This window comes from Cibotium barometz, chromosome 7 (genome assembly GCF_041138505.1).
Source record: "Cibotium barometz isolate CiBa-2024 chromosome 7, ASM4113850v1, whole genome shotgun sequence".
In the NCBI taxonomy this organism is placed as follows: Eukaryota; Viridiplantae; Streptophyta; class Polypodiopsida; order Cyatheales; family Cibotiaceae; genus Cibotium; species Cibotium barometz.
The window spans coordinates 56909774-56928122 of record NC_141052.1 but is presented as its reverse complement, the minus strand read 5'-3'; the positions used below and the strand labels follow the sequence as shown (position 1 = coordinate 56928122).

General features: G+C 50.7%; 1 protein-coding gene across 1 annotated transcript in view; it reads right to left on the bottom strand.

Moving 5' to 3' along the window:
* The window catches only part of LOC147637229 (SNF1-related protein kinase catalytic subunit alpha KIN10-like), an 85275-nt gene that overhangs the window by 26730 nt on the left and 40196 nt on the right, over nt 1-18349 (bottom strand). The window contains exons 6-8 of the mRNA XM_086800845.1: nt 1220-1405; nt 1011-1100; nt 841-924 (exon numbers count right to left, since the gene is read on the bottom strand). Of these exons, the coding sequence (XP_086656971.1) occupies nt 841-924; nt 1011-1100; nt 1220-1405 (360 nt within the window). The remainder of the gene's footprint in view (nt 1-840; nt 925-1010; nt 1101-1219; nt 1406-18349) is intronic.

Below are 18349 nucleotides of genomic sequence, written 5' to 3'. Positions count from 1 at the left end.
CTACTTGTGCTATGAGCAGGTGTCAAAGTAGTGCCGGTAGCTATGTGGCTAACATAAACTGCCAGTATGTACAATGGGGTGGGAAGAATTTATGCCTCGACCAATAATAGTAGCATCCTCCTCCATAACCGAGTGTAGAGCTGTGATGAAGTTTTCATGTGCATCAGTTAATCCCGATGTTCATGGACATGATTATCCTCATTAGCAGGTGTATGGGAAGGTTTGGACCTGATTTTGTAGCCCTGCACCCGCCCAAAAGTGTCCAGAACATGCATTCATGGATGGGATATCTTTTAGGGATAAATCGGAGGCCAAATATGACTTTTTGGACATTATTATGTCGCTCAAAAAGGGGAAACTGACTTGATTATGTTACGACTTCCCACTTGTAGCTTATGTAAGGAGGTTTCAGCCCTCATTCAAGCATCTCACAGGTGTTGGCAAGAACCCTGGCATAGAGGCAGCCCGAGGAAGCTCTAGGCAGGAACGCAAGCATTTGGAGAGCATGACCAAGGTGTGGATCCAGCCGGAATCTTTTGTATGCATCATAGTTCAGCATGCACGAATCGGATCTAAGTTTAGATCCAAGACCATCATTGTACATATTAATAAGTGATACAACAATATACCGAGCCATGTAAAAAGTAATTTGAGAGAAAATAAAAAACGACTATCACTAGTGTGTGTGTATGTGTGTGTGTGTGTGTGTGTGTGTGAGAGAGAGAGAGAGGGAGAGAGAGAGAGAGAGAGAGAGAGTGTGCATTTGCAGACGGTAAAAGTATCTTCTTCTGGGAGAATTCATTTGCAGACAAGAGATTAAAGTAAAAGTAAATGACTTACCCCTGCTTCTACCAAATCACCTGCCAAATAGCCATTGGAAGCGCGGCGCCGATTGTCCAGGATCAGATAGTATGTGACTGTTGCCTGTACACAGTAAGAGAGGTAGTTAGAGGCAATCACGTTGCCATAGGTATTGTTTGACTCCATTGGAATGACCTGTAGCAATTTACCTTATTTTGCACTCTATTTTGCAAGGAGTTCACGAGCTGGTTTCTGTCAAACCCAAGATTTACAACTTCATGTAGAATGTCTTCGTCTATCTGTAAGGATGTTCAAACAGGAGAGAAGCTAAGACCTCAAACTGCCAAGGCAAAGCATGGTTCACAAACTCGTGACAAGAGATGGCAAACCAAGACAAGGGAAGATGATAACAACGAACCCTCTTTGCTTGTTGAGTTGTATCTAGAGGAGGAACAGCAAGGTAGCGGGGAAGATGAAACTGGAACCAAGGATGCTGCTTTATTTCAGGAATTGTGTATCGTTTCATAGGATCCACAAGAAGCATTCGAGGGATCAAATCCCTTGCACCAGCAGACAAGTGGCTTGGAAGGGTGTATATGCCACCCTGAAAAAGAAGATACAATGACAATAAAAAGTTCAGTATTTGAACTGATTTGCAAAAACACTTGTTTATACTCGTACTAAAGTCCCCCACTACCATTTCCCCTCCCGAGCCCCACCGCCCCCCACCCCCCCCCAAAAAAACCCACGCCCCCCTTTTTTTCATGTCTGTCCCTGAGCCTCCTCCCCCCTTGCAAGCTTCTTTCTGCCAACTGTCTCCTCTTGCGCAGTCCCCATCCTGCTCTTTCACAGCCCATTTGCCCCTTCTCAATGCCTTCACCCTTTGCTCCCTCTCCCGCAGGGCTGTATTTTTTGCTTCTCACGTCCTCACCTTTCCCCTTTTTTTCCCGCCCTTTGTAGCTTTGCCACCACCTTTGTTCTTTGAGGGTGGACTTCCCCTCCCCCCCTCTCTCATTATACACTAGTGATAGTCATTTTTCCTTTTCTCTCAGTTACTTTTTCCATGGCTCAATACATCTATCTATGGTATCATTGTATCATTTATGGCCTCCTAGACCCTTGAGGTCTTTTATAGACATTAATATTACTTTCTTTCTTTCTCACTTACTGTCTCCTTCAGCCCCTCCTTGTCACCTCCCACCTGCTGTTTCGCCATTGCTAGTGGTGTTTCTCAATTCAATATTTGCAAGAAGCCCCTGGTCCCTTGTACCAGCAGACAACTGGATTTGGAAGGGTGTATATTCCACCCTCAAAAAGAAGATCCAATGACAAAAAAAGGTCAGTATCTGAACTGATTTGCAAAAGCACTCGTTTATACTCCTACAGACGGTACGAGCTGAAGTGCCCCTCTACAGTTCCCACCTTCTGTTGTTTCATCATTGTTATTTGCATTTCTGAATTTAATACTTGCATGAAGCCCCTTGTCACCATTTGGTCCCTCACCCGTCTCGACCAGTGTTTTATACACTAGGTGGAACCAAGGTGTGAACGGGGATTTTTCCACAGAAGCAGCAAAGCCACAGGATGGAAAACGCCTGTGTAAAGCCAAGTCTGGTCGTACAACGTGTGTGTAGGCTTATTTGGCATATTTCTGTTTGAAGGCGGTTTACAGGACATGAGTTTACAGGATTTTACTCACTTTTATGGTTTATAAGGATACATGTTCACACTTATAAGTGGGTGGACATGTGGGGTTTTGGTCAAGGAAAATATATATATATGAGGTGGACCTAATCTTTTAAACCAAGTGTGAACACTTTAAGTGGGCACCTATTTTTTTAACTCCCAAAAAGTGTGAACACTTTAAGTGGGCACCTATTTTTTTAACTCCCAAAAAGAGAAGTTTTTGGTATTTTTGGAGGGGCTGCCGGGGTTGGACTTTATGAAAGGGGAAGTGATGAGCAGATAAGTGGAGGAGGCAACTAGCTCTATTGGGTTCTCTCCCTCTCCTTCTCTCCTGAGCGTTGTCCGTACATCAAGGCGGGCAGCAGTTCCTTCTCTCCTAGGCGAGAGTAGACGGGCAGGCTTTCCTCTAGTTTCGTTGAACATACAGGACCTTTACCAGCAGATGCGCTGGCCGTACAGGTTCTGTTTGCTCCCTCTTCACCCAGTCTTCAGCAGGGGGGCAGCATGCAGACTCTCTTCTCTTTTGCTGGCCGTACACAGCAGAAGGGGCTGCAAGTGACACAACATACTCTCTCCTCTCCCTCTACACTGGTCGTACAGAGATTCAGCCGCTGACAGGGCCTGTCCGTACAGTCATACAGGGACAGTACAGGTCACACGTGTGGAGCTTAACCGGCCAGCCTTGAGGGCAGATTTGGACCAGATTTTGAGGACAATTTTTGAGGGCTGTTTTTGAACTATCTTTGCACAGATCTTGGGAGATCTTTGTGGACCGTGGACTTGTCAAAGTACTGTGTCAGGCCGTACAGTGGTATAGTGGCCAGGCGGGACTTCTCTCCCTTTTTACTCAGGTTGTACAGTGGTACAGCATCTGGGCCAAATCAGGGACTATTTTTGGAGAGACAAGCTAGCTGTTTGAGAGCCTCTTCAAGGCTGATTTGGCACAGAGTTCGGCCTTGGGTTTGACACCAACCCGGGCTGTTGATTCGTATTGGCTCTTGGAGCAGATTGTGCTTTCATTCCTGTGCAAGTGTTTGCTGAGGAAACTTGTGGAAAGATCTAGTGTTGTTCACACCCGCACCTTGGTATTTTTTTTTTCGAGAAAAGATCCTTTCATTAGTTATATAAAAACGCCCGTAGGGCTACAAAAGATCTCTCCTGCTCATAAGAGAAACAGAGCAGTGAATACAGCAAGGCAGCCCGGGAGACTCTCCCTAGGTGCTGCAAAATACAAGCATCAGTACTAAGGACTGAGGGGCTAAATCATACAATAGGGGCGGGGAATAGCCAAACAGGTGGCCTATAATGCCAACGGGGGGATCCCGTGTGTAAGGTGTAGAAGGGGCCGCTGCGCCAAGTGGTGTGAAAGGCCTGGCGCCGCAAAATCGCCTCGTCCGAGTCGCCCCTAATGCGGTCGTACTGTCCTCGCAGGGTGTGGATCAACTCCTGCCAAACCCCCCGTACAGTCTCTGCTGGTGGCTCCAGTCTCCCCTCAAAGGCCGTGAAACACCGGGCCCTCCAGGTGAACCAGATGGTGAGGCTGCTGAGGAGCTCCCATCGTAAATCCCTCTCCTGTGTCCAGCTGGCGGACGAGAAATCCGGTGCCGGAACCAGGCGAGGCTGGCCCCTAATGAATCTGATGGCCTGACTGTCCTGCTCCATCTCATAGCCCATAGCAGGCCCTGACGAAGTCGACCAAGCAGCGGCACCCCACGTAAACATAGAGGGGGGCCAGAATACGCAGCATCCGCAGCCAAATCTGCCGCGCCTGAGGGCAATCCCAAGGGCAATGTCTCTGTGTCTCCATAGGGTGGCCGCCTCGGACGCAGGCCGCCGGAAGACTGCTGTAAACAAGCCAGGTGCCAATTGCTGAGCCCCTGTGGGCGACCAGCCACTGGAAAGTCGAGATCCTGCGGGCTTGTCGACTAGCCCAGAGCCGAGCCCAGAAATCCTCCAAGAACTCCTGTGAGAGTCCCTGTAGCCGCCAATGCCCCGCTGCAGCTGGAGAGACCATCCTCCTCGCCGTCAAAATATGCCTCCCCAGCCGAACAGTATACTGGAAAAAGGTGATCTCTGTGGCCTCAAGGGATGCATAAGGATCATGCCACTCGTACTCCCCCGGGTCCCACTGTAACCGGGCCAAGGGGCGCGCTGCATATGCCCATATGCGCCAATCCGGGAGCACATCAGCAGGGTCAGGGTCAATATGCCACTTCCGAGAAGCGGCGGCCACTACCCGTATCCTCTGAAAGGTGCACTCTGCAACCAAAGGCGACTCCACCTCCACTCTCTGAAGTATGCCCTCATCCTGAATCTCATAGTAGAGGCATCTGCCATCCTCAGTGCAAGCTCTGACAGCAATCAGGATCTCCAACTGAGTAAAGGCTCCCATCCACCGTGGGGCCACTGGCTCGAAAGGCGTGAACCACTCCTCTGTGAGTGCCTCCTGAATATCATCCCTCATAATCAACCCCCCTCTGAAGTGACTCAGCCTCTCCACCTGGATCTCCTCTGGGAGACTGCAGAAGGCCTGCCAGTCTCCAAAACTGCGTGCTGGGCCTGCCGCTAAAGGTCCCCAGGCTAGACGAGGCCGAGAACCCAGCATATGACCCTGCTCTGTGCGAACCGCTGGGCTCCAGATGAGCGGCTGTCTGGCCCGCTCCTCAACACAAGGAGGAGGTCGCTGAGAGAGCCCCGGTCTCAGCAGCTCCCAAGCTCTCAGGATACTCAAAGCAAATCTGTCCTCCCATCCTCTACTGAGGCCTGTCCTCCTCATCTCTATGAAGATCCAGCGAATCTCTGGTGCCCAAGTGTCCCCTGCTGGGGGAGCCCGAGCCTGCAGCCGCTACAAGAGAAGCTCTTTCCAAGGCTCAGCGCCTCGAAGCAGCCCCCGAACAATAAGCTTCCCCAATAAGGCTCTACTCTGATCGACTGGATCTATAATGCCCAAGCCTCCCTGAGCCAGCGGAAGTGTAATAACTGCCCATGCAACCTTTGCCCGGGCTGGCTGACCGTCCCGCCCAGACCAAAGAAAGTTCCTGATCAGCCTCTGTACCTGGCTGATGCAAGAGCTCGAGAAGATCCAGCAAGACGTAATGTACCACATGGTCGCTAACAGCACCTGATTTGCCACCACCACCCTCCTAGCCAAGGATAGTCGGGCTGTACTCCAATACAAAAGCTTCTTCCGAATGCTCAGAAGAAGCGGGGCAATCTGCTGCTCAGGTGACAAATCTAGTCCAATCTGGCATCCCAAATACCGCACTGCTGTGCCAGGAGGAATCCATCTAAAACCGGGGTCCGGGCTCCATGCCGGAGTGGGAGCACTACTGATCCAAAAGGCCACTGTCTTGCGCCAATTGATCAATGCTCCCGAAGCTGCACTAAAAACCTGGAGCGACTGCTCTGCCCGAAGAAGATTGGCCTCATGGCCATGCAAAAATAAGCCCGTGTCGTCTGCAAACTCAGCATCAAGCAGGTCCTCCCCCCGGACTGGGAGCTGGAGTCCTCTCAAACCAACCTCCTCTGCCATCAAATACATGCTCATAGCCTCCGCAAAGAAGAGAAAAAGAAAAGGGGCGAGGGGACACCCCTGTCGGACTGATCTGGTCAGCTCAAAACTCGGCCCCCGTCCTCCTGCAATCAACACCTGGCTACGAGCTGTGGAGTATAGAGCCGCCACCCCTCTGATCCATCCTGGCTCAAAGCCCAGGCGAAGCATAGTGCCCTCTAAGAAACCCCAATCAACTCTATCGTATGCCTTCTCAAAATCGAGAAGCATCACGACCAAGTCTTCGCCAAGAAATCTAGCTCGGGCCGTCGCCTCCCAGAAAGTAAAGATGTTGTCAAGGATACTGTGCTCCTTGACGAATCCTGTCTGGGTAGCATGAATCAACTCCCCCAAAAAGGGCTAGATCCTCAAACTCAAGGCCTTTGCTAAGACCTTGTAGACAGTGTTGAGAATCGTAATAGGCCTCCAATGCCGAATATCATCTGATACTCCCTCCCCCTTGGGGATAAGAAAGATCAAGCCCTCTGAAAAGCTCTGTGGCATCACCCCAGTGTCCAAAACATACTGAAAGCCCCTGCGGAGGCCTGGCCCCAAAAGGTCCCAATAGCGCATAAAAAAGGCCGGCGTCAGTCCGTCCTCCCCTGGGCAACTATGTTGTGGCAGGACCCTCAAGGCCTCGGCAAGCTCAATCTCTGAAAGAGGCGCACCAAGAACTGTACGCATACGATCTGTGACCCGCCTCTGCACATGGGCCCACACAGTCTGTCTGCAAGCATCTCTATCCTCAGTGGCTGGCTCCGCTGAAAGCAGGTCTCTATAAAATGCAGTGGCAATGGCTCTGATCTCCCCGGGCTCAGTAGCTACCGATCCATCCGGTCTACCAAGCTGACGGACTCCTGCCCGAGCATGGCAGGGTCCAGTGATCTCAACAAACTCCCCAGTCACTCTATCACCAAGCTGCGTCCACTGAGAGGCCTGACGACGATAGTAAAACTCATGTCTCTGCTCCTCTGCCTCTCTAACCTCCTGGCGTGCCTGGCTCAGCTGTGACGCCAACCACTCACATGCAGGCTGCTGCTCCTGAAGGCGCTGTAGCGAAGCAAGGCTGCGTCTCAGCCGATGCTCCCGCTCGCGAATCTCTCCCAGCCGTGTCAAAGCTGCAGCGTGCAGAAAACAGCTAAGCTCGATGAGTCCCTGGGCACACTGGCCTGCTGCATCCTGGTCAGAGCACTGACTATCATGCCAGATTCTCTCAATGTCCTCAGCGAGACTGGGATCTGTAAGTACCCTCTTTGGGATCCTCAACTGCAAGCTGGGCTCCCGTGTCCTCTCCTCCAATGTCAGGATAACTGGCGCATGATCTGAAAATGAGGTGCCAGCGAGAATGCCGACGGAGCCCCCTCGCTCCCCTAACCAGTCGCCCACATAAAAGCGATCAATCCGTGATAGATTAGTCCCTCCCTGTCGGCGATCCGACCGAGAGAAACTAAGACTGTCCTAAGAGCGGGAGAAGGCCCCATGCTGCCATGCATCAGTGATCCTCAGTGACATGCAAAACCGGTCCCAAGCTGCAAGCTCTGTGCCGTGCACTGTAACATGACTGCCTCCCACCCTATCGGCCGGGTCCTCAAGCATGTTGAAGTCTCCCCCGACACACCAATGTGCGGCCTCTGGCAATGCATCCGTAACCTGGGTCCAAAACTCTGCTCTAGCACTAGCATGATTAGGCGCATAGACGTTGAGCACGCCCAATAGCTCATCATGAATCCTCAGAATGACATACTGTGCTCTACCAGGCACAATGATCCCTCGATCCACAATGGCCTGCCGCCATACATCTGCAATGACCATGCATACTCCTCCCTGTCCACCCAAAGGACCAAACCCTGCAGACCAAAAGGTATCCCATCTACCAGGCATCACCGAACCATATCTCCGGATCCTGCTCTCACCCAAGTGGTGCTCCTGCATCATCAAAATATCAATGCTGCCACCAACCAGGCATCTCTGAAGCTCCTGCCTCAAGCAACCACGATAGCGTATAAAATGTGCTCCGCCCAGGCCCTGTACATTCCATGAGATGATCCTCATGGATGACCTGTTGAGGTGGATGCTGTCTCAGCCGTACGGCGGGCCTTCGCAAGCGGCTTGGATGGAGAGTAGTCCCCATCCGAGCGGCTGCGAATCTGCCCACCCGGTGTACTGCAAGAATCACGGATCAGGCGCCAGTGGCTGTGGCCCATGGCGACTGCCTCTCGCTCTGACAGAGCAACCTCGTGTATACATACATATCCAGGGTCGCGTGCTGAGTCTGCCACTATACGCACGACCAAATGACAAATCCCTGAGGCATCCACATTCCCGGGATCCAAGAAAAAATGAGCCAACTCCCATAGCCGGCCTATCACATCTGTCACCTCCAGATCGCTCACATGATGAGAAAACTCAACTGCCTGAGTCTTCAAAGTGCTAAGAGCGAGCTCTAGAGTCCACTCCCGATCGCAAGGGCCACATAGAGGGAACGAGAAGGCCACCGCTGAATCAAGTGCCTCCTCCCCGCGGGCCGGAGGTATCACTACATGAACTCGGATGGGTGCTGGCTCATGGGGGCCCTCTGCTCCAAAAAGCCGAGTGAAGGCGTAATCAAAAGCCTCCGATCGCTGTCTAACACCGAGGCGACTCAGCCGACTGCGGATAGATGATATCCGTGAAGCCCGAATCGGCATGGTAGGTCTCCTCTGTGGTGCTCGATCGAGGTCGGTGCTCAGCGCCCTCCGGACTGCGGGCGAACGCCAGGGGACTGCCAGGGCCTCCCGGGAAGGCGAGGCGGGTGGGGGGGGAGGAGGGGGGGGCGAGGGGGGTGGAGAGGGAGCCGCTGCCGAAACCAGAGCGGGGACGGGAGGAGGCGAAGGTGGAAGCGAGGCGGTGGGAGGGGACGGGGGTGGGGGTGGTGAAGGAGGGGGTGCTGGCATCTCCTGGTCCTCAGCCGTCGCCGCAGGGGTCTCCTCCTGGAGGGGAGCAAAGCTGTTCCTCACGGGAACCCAGTGAGGCTAAGACTGTGGCTGCTGCTGCACAGCGGTCTCTGGGCGTGCTGCTGTGGCTGTCTCCCTCGGCGGCGCCCCTGTCCAGGCTGCCACTCCGAGGTCTCTGTGGCCTGAGCAGGTGTCCCGGAGGCAGCCTGCCGTGCCGCATCTGTGGGCGGGCCATCAGGGGCCTGCTGCTGTGGTGAGGGTCGAGGTCTCCTGCGAGGGCAGGCCTTGGCCAGATGACCGACCTGCCTGCAAATGAAGCATTGGTTCGGGAGCCCCGAGAACTCCACTCTCTGATCAATTCATCCCCCCCCTATCCTAGGTAGCTGAATGACCTTAGGAAGGGAGGAGATGTCAGACACCAAAACTCTGACGGAAGGTAGCCCAGCTGCTCTGGCCACCACTGAAGCTGCTGTGGGGCCAGTCTCTAGTACCGAGCCCACCAATGCTCCTAGCCGAGAGAGGAGCGGAAGATACTCCCGGCGGAGTCCAGGGAAGCAAACTGTAACATGAAAAAGGCGTTCTCCCTACTCAACCGCTGCTGGGTCAAAGCCATGCTGCCAAGGTCTGAAGAAAGCCCGAGCACCCCTGATGTCAAGGGGACTCATGGCAAGGACCTTGGCCACGCTCTGGGCGGTCTCGAACTCGATCTGATAATGTCCACGGCCCAGTAGCTGTACGTCCAGGATCTTGCCCACATCTACAAGAAGGCGGGCCTGGAGAAGATCCCGGATCTCCCCTCTGCTGGGGCGAGTGCCGACTATACGGCAGATGGTGGAATGAGCCTGGAGGCGTTCCACCTCTGCGGTGAGGCTCGCTTCCTCTTCCGGCGAAAGAGAAATCCTGATGGGGGTGTCCTCAGGGGCGGGCGAGGGGGCTGCGGATGAGTCCCTCTGAGGCGGGGCGGGAGGAGCCTCCATCAGAGTCTGAAGCTAAGGCGAAGGCGAGGCGAAAGCGGAGATCCTGCAAGAAACGAGCTGCACACAGAGAGGCGGAAGACGAAGGCCGGAGAACCCCCTGGGGGCGGAAGTCAGCAAGAAAGGGGAGGGGGGGGGGGTGAAGTGGCGAAGGAGAAGCCCTAGGGGGGGGGGGGGGGGGGGCGGAAGCTGCGCGCAAGAGGGGCGGGGAGGAGAAATGCTGGCGGAGGGGGGGGTCGGGGCGCTGCAGAGGGGAGGTGGGCGCGAAGAAGGGGGGGGGCGCTGCAGAGGGGAGGTGGGTGCGAAGAAGGGGGGGGCGCGAAGGCGAGGAGGGGCGGCGGGCAATGCAGCGAGGGAGGGGGGCGCAGCAGCGAAAGCAGGCGGAGGGGGCAAAAGGAGGGGCGGCGGGCAGAGCAGCGTGGGAGGGGGGCGTAGAAGCGACAGCAGGCGGGGGGGGCAAGAGAAGGCGCGAGGAACGAGGGGGGCGTGGGGGACAAGCAGGCAGGTAGGCGGGGGGCGCAGGTGTGCAGGAAGCGCAAGCAGGGATGGGCGGGAGCTTCCCGCACCTTGGTATTTTGTAAAGCTTCTCAATCAATAAAGAAGTTCCTATGGGGGGGCAGCCGTTCCGGCTCAGTGTTGTGTTCCTTTTAGCATAGTATATGGTTATTTCCACTACGTTTTCACATCTTTGTTTGGTATTTGAAGTGTTTGACCATCGCACCAGGTTCCCGTCCGGTTTCACCCCTGGTCTCCCTGTTGCCGCCATCTCCTTGGAGGATTCCATGGCAGCCTCTCCATCTTCCCCTACCAAGGCAGTCCTCAATTGCCCTTTTATAGAAGGGGACGTTCAGCTCTTGAGATTCAGTTGCCTCTTTGGAGACTACCACTCTTATCTACAGGTTCATCAATAGCAAAGCTGCTTGAGGAGGCCACACTAAAAGGTGAGCAAAGCTGGATCTCCAACATCTAGTTCCTCAACAACAGGTACAGGGTAGACTTCGACTCACCGCTCTTGCCAACAAAGTACTGAAGCCCCATCACAATATGCAGTGCAGCACGTGCATACTTCACTAGATGGAACCATGGCTTTTCACACGACTCTAAGCTATTCGCTTCTATGGTTGGCTTTTCGAGTGACCATTTGACTCCAAGGCCTCCCAAAGGAATACTTGGAGATTCTCTCAATGATTGGGTGGCATCTTGGACAATTGAGACCCCTTAGATGACGTTAGTCATTGTGGCACCGCCTGTTCGACTCCCATCCCCTTGGCTCATCATTCCCTCACTAAAGAACCTCTCTCAACACCTTTTGATTCATCCCCTCAATTGGTCCCAAGTGCGTTCTTGGTCCCAATGCTGCTCCATCGGCGGGCCTGAGCCTTAGTGTAAATAATGGCCGCATGGCAAGTGGTTGGCAGCGTTATGGCTCACCCTAACCCCCCTTGAAACACATCCAACAAGAGATTACCCGGTGAACCGCAACTGTGGTGAGCATCTTTCCAATGGTCGGGCTCGTAACCCTTGAGGTCTCCAAGCTCTACAACTCCTTCAGAAGCAATTCCACCGCACCTCCCGTGAGCGTTGTCACACCGTCGTGTTGCACTACAGGTACTCGTCCCTCCTCTCACCTCACATCACTCACACACACTGAAACCGGCCTCTGGTAGAAACCAAAGTGCGGTAGACTAGCAGTCACCTATCCAATTGTAGTCCAGACAATTAAACAAATAAACCAGAGCTAGAGTGCTCCAAAACAAAAAGGAGAACGACACCTGTTGGCCCCAAAGCTTGGCGCCCCTTTCGGTATTTCTTATTAAATTTCAATGGAAAAGCTTAACAGAGTACAACAAAGCCAGTCAAGGAAAAGAAACCTGCATGTCCAATCTGCCTCAAGACCTCTTAGCATAGAGGATACACATACAGATCTGTGTCCCACAAAAGCAACACACTGTTGTCTCCTCTAATCAACCAAGACAATGCAACAAGGAAGCCTTGAGCACGCATCTGGCTGTTCCATGATCGTAGCCTCAAACTCAGCCAAAGAACAAATCCACCATCTAACTCTGTTTCCACCCTTCAAACTGCCACACCCCTCCTCTCACAAAGGGCCAAAAGAAACAACTCTGAAGCAGTCGTAAGCCAGTGGAGAGAGAGAGAGAGAGAGAGAGAGAGAAAGATATTTAGCGGGTACACTGCTGTCCCTCAGTCCAATCCTCCTCAAAAACACCAGCCCTGAGAGTATAGAGTATGCTGTCCTGAATTGCAGCCACCCGCCTTTGCCCTCCAGAGCTCACACGAGGGGAAGAGAAAGAAGAGAGAAAGAAGAGAGAGAAAGAAAGAAAGATTTTATTAACGTCTTCCAAAAGACCGAACTCGGCCTATGAGACAAATCAGTGTACCTGTGTGGGGTATCCTTTGTCATCCCAACAAAATGAAAAAGTACTGAACTAAAAAGCTGAATCTGGGTGTGCAATAAGTACAATGAGTGGGGGGGGAGGGGATGGAGCTCTACTACTAGGAGAATGCAAAGCTATATGCATGGAGTATACAATCATGATATGCAACCTAGCTAGCTCCATCCTGTACCATATTGGGGGTATAAAATGGTATACATCAATGAAGGGGGTGTCCACAGCCCCCTGATAAACATGCCTGGATCTGCTCTGAAGCGAGTCAATCCCTCCGCACCCTCTCTGTGAAACTGAGCTCTGATCTCTGTCATCTCTCTCTGGTATAAACGTGGTGTCCGAAAGCCAGGTGTCCAGCCTCTCCCTAAACTTATCCATAAGAAAGTTTTAAGTCCCTAAGGCCCTTTTAAGTTTATTAAAACTTATCCCTAGGGGCCACTTATGCTTAGGGACCACCCAAGGTTAAAACATTATAAATATTAAATCCCTTGGTCCCCCTTCACACTTGGGAATGTCCACACATGTTACCATTTGTCAAGGCACCCAAGTATGAATCGTGAAATATTTATCTTGCTCACCGACCACCATGCCCACACTTGTGCTGTACCAATTTCACAGGGTCAAGACATACCCCCCTCTTGAAAAATGGCAAGCGTCCTCGATTGCAATCTAGTAATACAACAAGACATCCAAAGTGAAAAGTACAATATGGCAAGATCAACGTCCCAATCTCTCTAAGCCATGCATATGTAGCAACATTCACTGCAAACCCATGGTGGAGTAATAGTCCAAGTTGTATACCACTATGAACCACAACATCCAATGTGACTAGTACACATATATCATAGAAGTCCCATAAAAAGATGTACTGTCAGCCATCAGTACCTTCGGGTGAGACAAAAGCTGCACCAAGCGACCTCTAGATGTCATCTGAGCCTCTCTGTATCAAGGGAGCGGAGGTGCTACCCCCCTCTTGAGCATCAGGCAATGCTCCAGACCCATGCCTGGATCTTATCCTTTGTGTGCAAAATAGGTGGTACCTTCTTCCCTCCTTCCACAATCTCAAAAGGTGCCTTGCCCGTCGAGGTATGAACGGTGTTGTTATAAGCAAACTCCACCAAAGGAAGATACTTTTCCCATTGTTGCTTATGTTCTGACACATAACACTTAAGAAGATCTAACACTGTGGAATTAGCCTCTTCCGATTGACCATCTGTTTGTGGATGAAACGATGATGAAAACTTGAGAGTTGAACCCATGTTGTCAAACAACCCTCTCCAAAATAATCTCGTCATCCATGGATCACGGTTACTAATGATAGACGAAGGCATGCCATGATACTTGAAGATGTTCACCATGAACAACTTCACCATGTGATCAACTTTGATCGTCTTATGCACGGGAATGAAATGAGCCTGCTTACTGAACCTGCATATGATAGTCCAAATGCCATCATTCCCCGTTTGCTTCCTTGGAAGATCAAATATAAAATCCATAGCAATGCTCTCCCATGGTCTATCTGGAATAGGTAAAGGCTGAAGTAACCCTCGTGTCTTCTGACGGTCAAACTTCACCTTCTGACATACGATGCATTGCCTAACAAAAGCATCAACATCTCTTCTCAAGGTTGGCCAATAAAAGAAAGCCTCAACTGCCTTTACCGTGGCGTCAATACCTCTATGACCTGCATACGGTGGAGCATGACTTTCAATCATAACCTTGAGTCGTAATTGCCTGGTAACACAAAGTCTACCATGCATCGACAAAAAGCCATCCCTGAGAGTATAATGATCATGCCGCTCACCCTCAGACATCTAATCATAGACCCTTCCAAAATCCTCATCCTGGGCATACTGCTCTTTCATCTCATCAAGCTCATGATGATAAGCAAGTGAAACTGCTGAGACCTGTGGCTTGCGTAACAAAGTATCTGCCACAACATTCTTTTTGCCTTCCACATGTACAATCTGAAAGTGGAACATAGACAAAAAGTTGGCCCATCTCATATGCTTCTCAAAAAGTTTAGTTTGCATGAGGAAATAACGCAAGGTCTGATGATCTGTCTGCACAGTGAAATCAGCCCCAAGCAAATAGTGTTTCCATGTAGAAAGAGCATGAATTATAGCCAACATCTCTTTCTCATAAACCTGTAAATGCTTCTCGGCATTTTGTAATATACGACTCTCATAGGCTATCACATGTCCTTCCTGCATGAGAACTGCCCCTATGTTGTTCCCACATGCATCGCACTGGACAACAAAAGCCTTTCGGAGATCTGGTAATACCAATACGGGATCTAAAGTAAGCTTTTCTTTAAGCTTTTTAAAGGCTGCAATTTCTCGATCAGCCCATCGAAACGGAGTTCCCTTCTTAGTTAAAGCATGAAGGGGCGAAGCAATCTCAGCAAAATACCATATGTACCATATTTGGTGGGGTACTCCCTGGAATTAGATCAATAGCATGATCTTCTGGCCTTTCCGGAGAAAGTTCTCCTGGCAATGACTCGGAAAAACAATCCTGGAACTCACGTAAGAAATCAGTCCTGTCTTTATCTAACATAGACAAGTTAGATTTAGACTCATCATCTTTTGCATCCTTTACAAAAACCAAGTACGCGGAAAGATGCTTTTTCATTACTGATGAAATGGCCGAAGCTGATACAATAGGAACAGATTCCCCTTTAAGCTTTACATCCAAAATATGCTTTTTTCCTCTATGAGTCAAACTAATCTTCCTGTTGTACGTATCCACCACCGCATGTACTCTATGATGGCACCATGGAATACCCAACAAAACATCACACCCATCAAGTGGCATGATAAAGAACTCCTCACTGTCCACATAACCCTGCACATGAAGCCTGAGCTTCCCAATAATAGGGATAACGGGTTCTGCATACCCACGACAAGCCATATTAGCCTCATACAAAGGCCCCATCTCCTCTGCGCGGATCCCCAATCGGCCAGCCAAATCCGGTGAGATAAAGTTGGCTCTAGAACCTGTGTCAAAGAAAATCAAGGCATTCTGATCTCTCACTTTGCCCCATGCCCTGCACAACTCAGTCTCTTCACCACCTGGCTATTCCCCAACAAGATCAGGAACTATTCCTGTAGAAGGCTTTGGTTTAGTTCTTTTGGGACTTACGCTTGGGACACTTAAGACATATGTCCCTCCTCAGTACAGAAAAAGCACTTCCTAGCATCCATCAAAGCCTGTCTCTCCTCAGGAGTTCTTTTGGGCATCGGTAACTTCTTATACCGCTTCTCTGTAGACCCTTTTGCATCACGCGAAGCATGCCCTGACTTTTCAGATTTCTTGCTTGAGCTTTTACTTCCTTTAAATCTAGATGAGACTCCATTGAGTAACGCATTTGCCGTCATAGCATTCTCTATCATCTGCGACATATTTGTTACTCGAGTCTTTATGCAATAGTCACGCACTTCCTTGGGCAGGCCACAACCATACTTCTCGACCTGCTCAGACAAAGGCACTGCACGATAAGAAGTAACTGGGAGTAAAGCTTCCCAAAACTTCTTATTATAATCCTCAAGATTTTCACACTTCGATGCATCCAACTTGTGCCATGCTGTCATTACATCCACCTCAAAAGTAGATGTGAGCCACATGGAAGAGAACACCTGTTTAAACTATATCCAAGTAGATGGTGCTATGCCCTACAAAAGAAGAGTGGACCACCACTGCAATGCATTGCCCTTGAGAAAAGTCACAGCTTTTCTCACCTTAGAGGATTCCGTGTAATTTCCACCAAAAAAGTAGCATCAAACTGCTGTAAAAAGGTAAGTGCCTTTAGCTTGTCTTTGGCCCCGCTGAACGTGTCAAATTTCACTACAGCTCCCCCTTCCTTATAATCCTTCGCCTTACCCATAGGCGTTAGATTATCGTAAGGAAGTGGCTTCACAAGATTGCTACCCCCAGCATTCATGCCCATCATAGGGTCAACATTGCCAATTCCCACACCTGGCATACCATACATTCCTGCTGATCCCCCCATGTTTCCAAACATACCACTATGCAAACCGGGCTGCATGCCCCCATACATGTTTCCTTGCATTCTGGGGTGCATACCACCATACATATTCACCTGCATACCAAGCTGAAAATTAGCTCCAAAATTCCCTTGCATTCCCATGCCTCCCTGAGGGTATCCCCCAGTCATTGATTGGAACACGAAACCACCGCCAAAATAGCCTGGATGCATAGACTGTTGCGGAATAGGTGGCTGTCCGAAAAAGGAACTCTGTGGGTTCGCACCAAAAGTGTTCTGCATGTTGGGAAACAGTCCAAAAGCAGGATCCTGTGGGAAGGCACCACTATTAACCTGAGGTGGGTTCCTAGAATGTTCATTCTTCTTCTTCTTCTTAGGTTCAGAAGGGGCTCTCATAAATTCAGCAAACTTCTCACTTTGTGTGAGCTGCATAAACACATCCACTACGCCTGCCAAGCGAGCTTTAAACTGGGCATCATCTTCCTCTTGACTTGGCATGTCTTCTGGCTGCGTTACATCCTCATAACGTGCATCTTCTGCAGCCTATTCTCTTGCAAGAATATCCTCAGATTCATTTCTCTTCGCAGAGGTCTCTTGCTCTTCCTCTTCATCATAAAAATAGTCATCTTCTGAGTCTGACATGTTGCTGAAATTTTCAGCAATGGCTTTCCTCGAGACAACCACGAGCTCACCCCCTTAAAGAAAGTTGATGATGGGTCCCGGCAACGGAACCTTGAAACCGGCCTCTGGTAGAAACCAAAGTGTGGTAGACTAGCAGTCACCTATCCAATTGTAGTCCAGACAATTAAACAAATAAACCAAAGCTAGAGTGCTCCAAAACAAAAAGGAGAACCACACCTGTTGGCCCCAAAGCTTGGCACCCCTTTCAGTATTTCTTTATTCAATTTCAATGGAAAAGCTTAACTAAGTACAACAAAGCCAGTCAAGGAAAAGAAACCTGCATGTCCAATCTGGCAACCCTCAAGACCTCTTAGCATAGAGGATACACATACAGATTTGTGTCCCACAAAAGCAACGCATTGCTGTCTCGTCTAATCAACCAAGACAATGCAACAAGGAAGCCTTGAGCACGCATCTGGCTATTCCATGATCGTAGCCTCAAACTCAGCCAAAGAACAAATCCACCATCTAACTCTGTTTCCACCCTTCAAATTGCCACACCCCTCCTCTCACAAAGGGCCAAAAGAAACAACTCTGAAGCAGTCATAAGCCAGTGGAGAGAGAGAGAGAGAAATGAAATGAAATGAAATGTTATATTAACGTCTTCAAAAGGCCATAATGACCTATGAGAGAGAGAAAGGTATTCAGCGGGTACACTCCTGTCCCTCAGTCCAATCCTCCTCAAAAACACCAGCCCTGAAGGCTGAGAGTATAGAGTATGCTGTCCTGAATTGCAGCCACCCGCCTTTGCCCTCCAGAGCTCACACGAGGGGAAGAGAAAGAAGACAGACAGAGAGAGAGAAAGATTCAAATTGCGCCTGCTGACCTGTCAACCGCCTCTCTCTTGTCTTTGTACCCACTGTCCTGTAGCCGCTTGTACCAGTTGCCTTGCACCAGCTGTCCTGCACAGACTTGCACCAGCCAACTTGCGCCAGCTGTCCTGTACAGACCTGCACCAGCCGACCTGTACAGACCTGCACCAGCCGACCTGCGCCAGCTACCCTGTAGAACCGACCTGTACCAGTTGCCCTGCAGCCGCCTGCGCCAAATAACCTGCAGGCAGCCGCCTGTATGAATCGCCGCCTGTACCAGCTGGCCTGCACCGACCTGCACCAGCTGTCTTGTACCAGCCGACCTGTACCAATCCCTTCAGGCGACCTCATGCTTCCTCTCCACGCAGCCAGCCGCCTTCCCCTTTCCCAAAAGCAAGAGAGAGAAGGGGAGAGAGGCGTGTACCTCCAAAAATGGAGTAGCCTCTCCCCAAACTTATCCATAAGAAATTTTTAAGGCCCTTTTAAGTTTATTAAAAC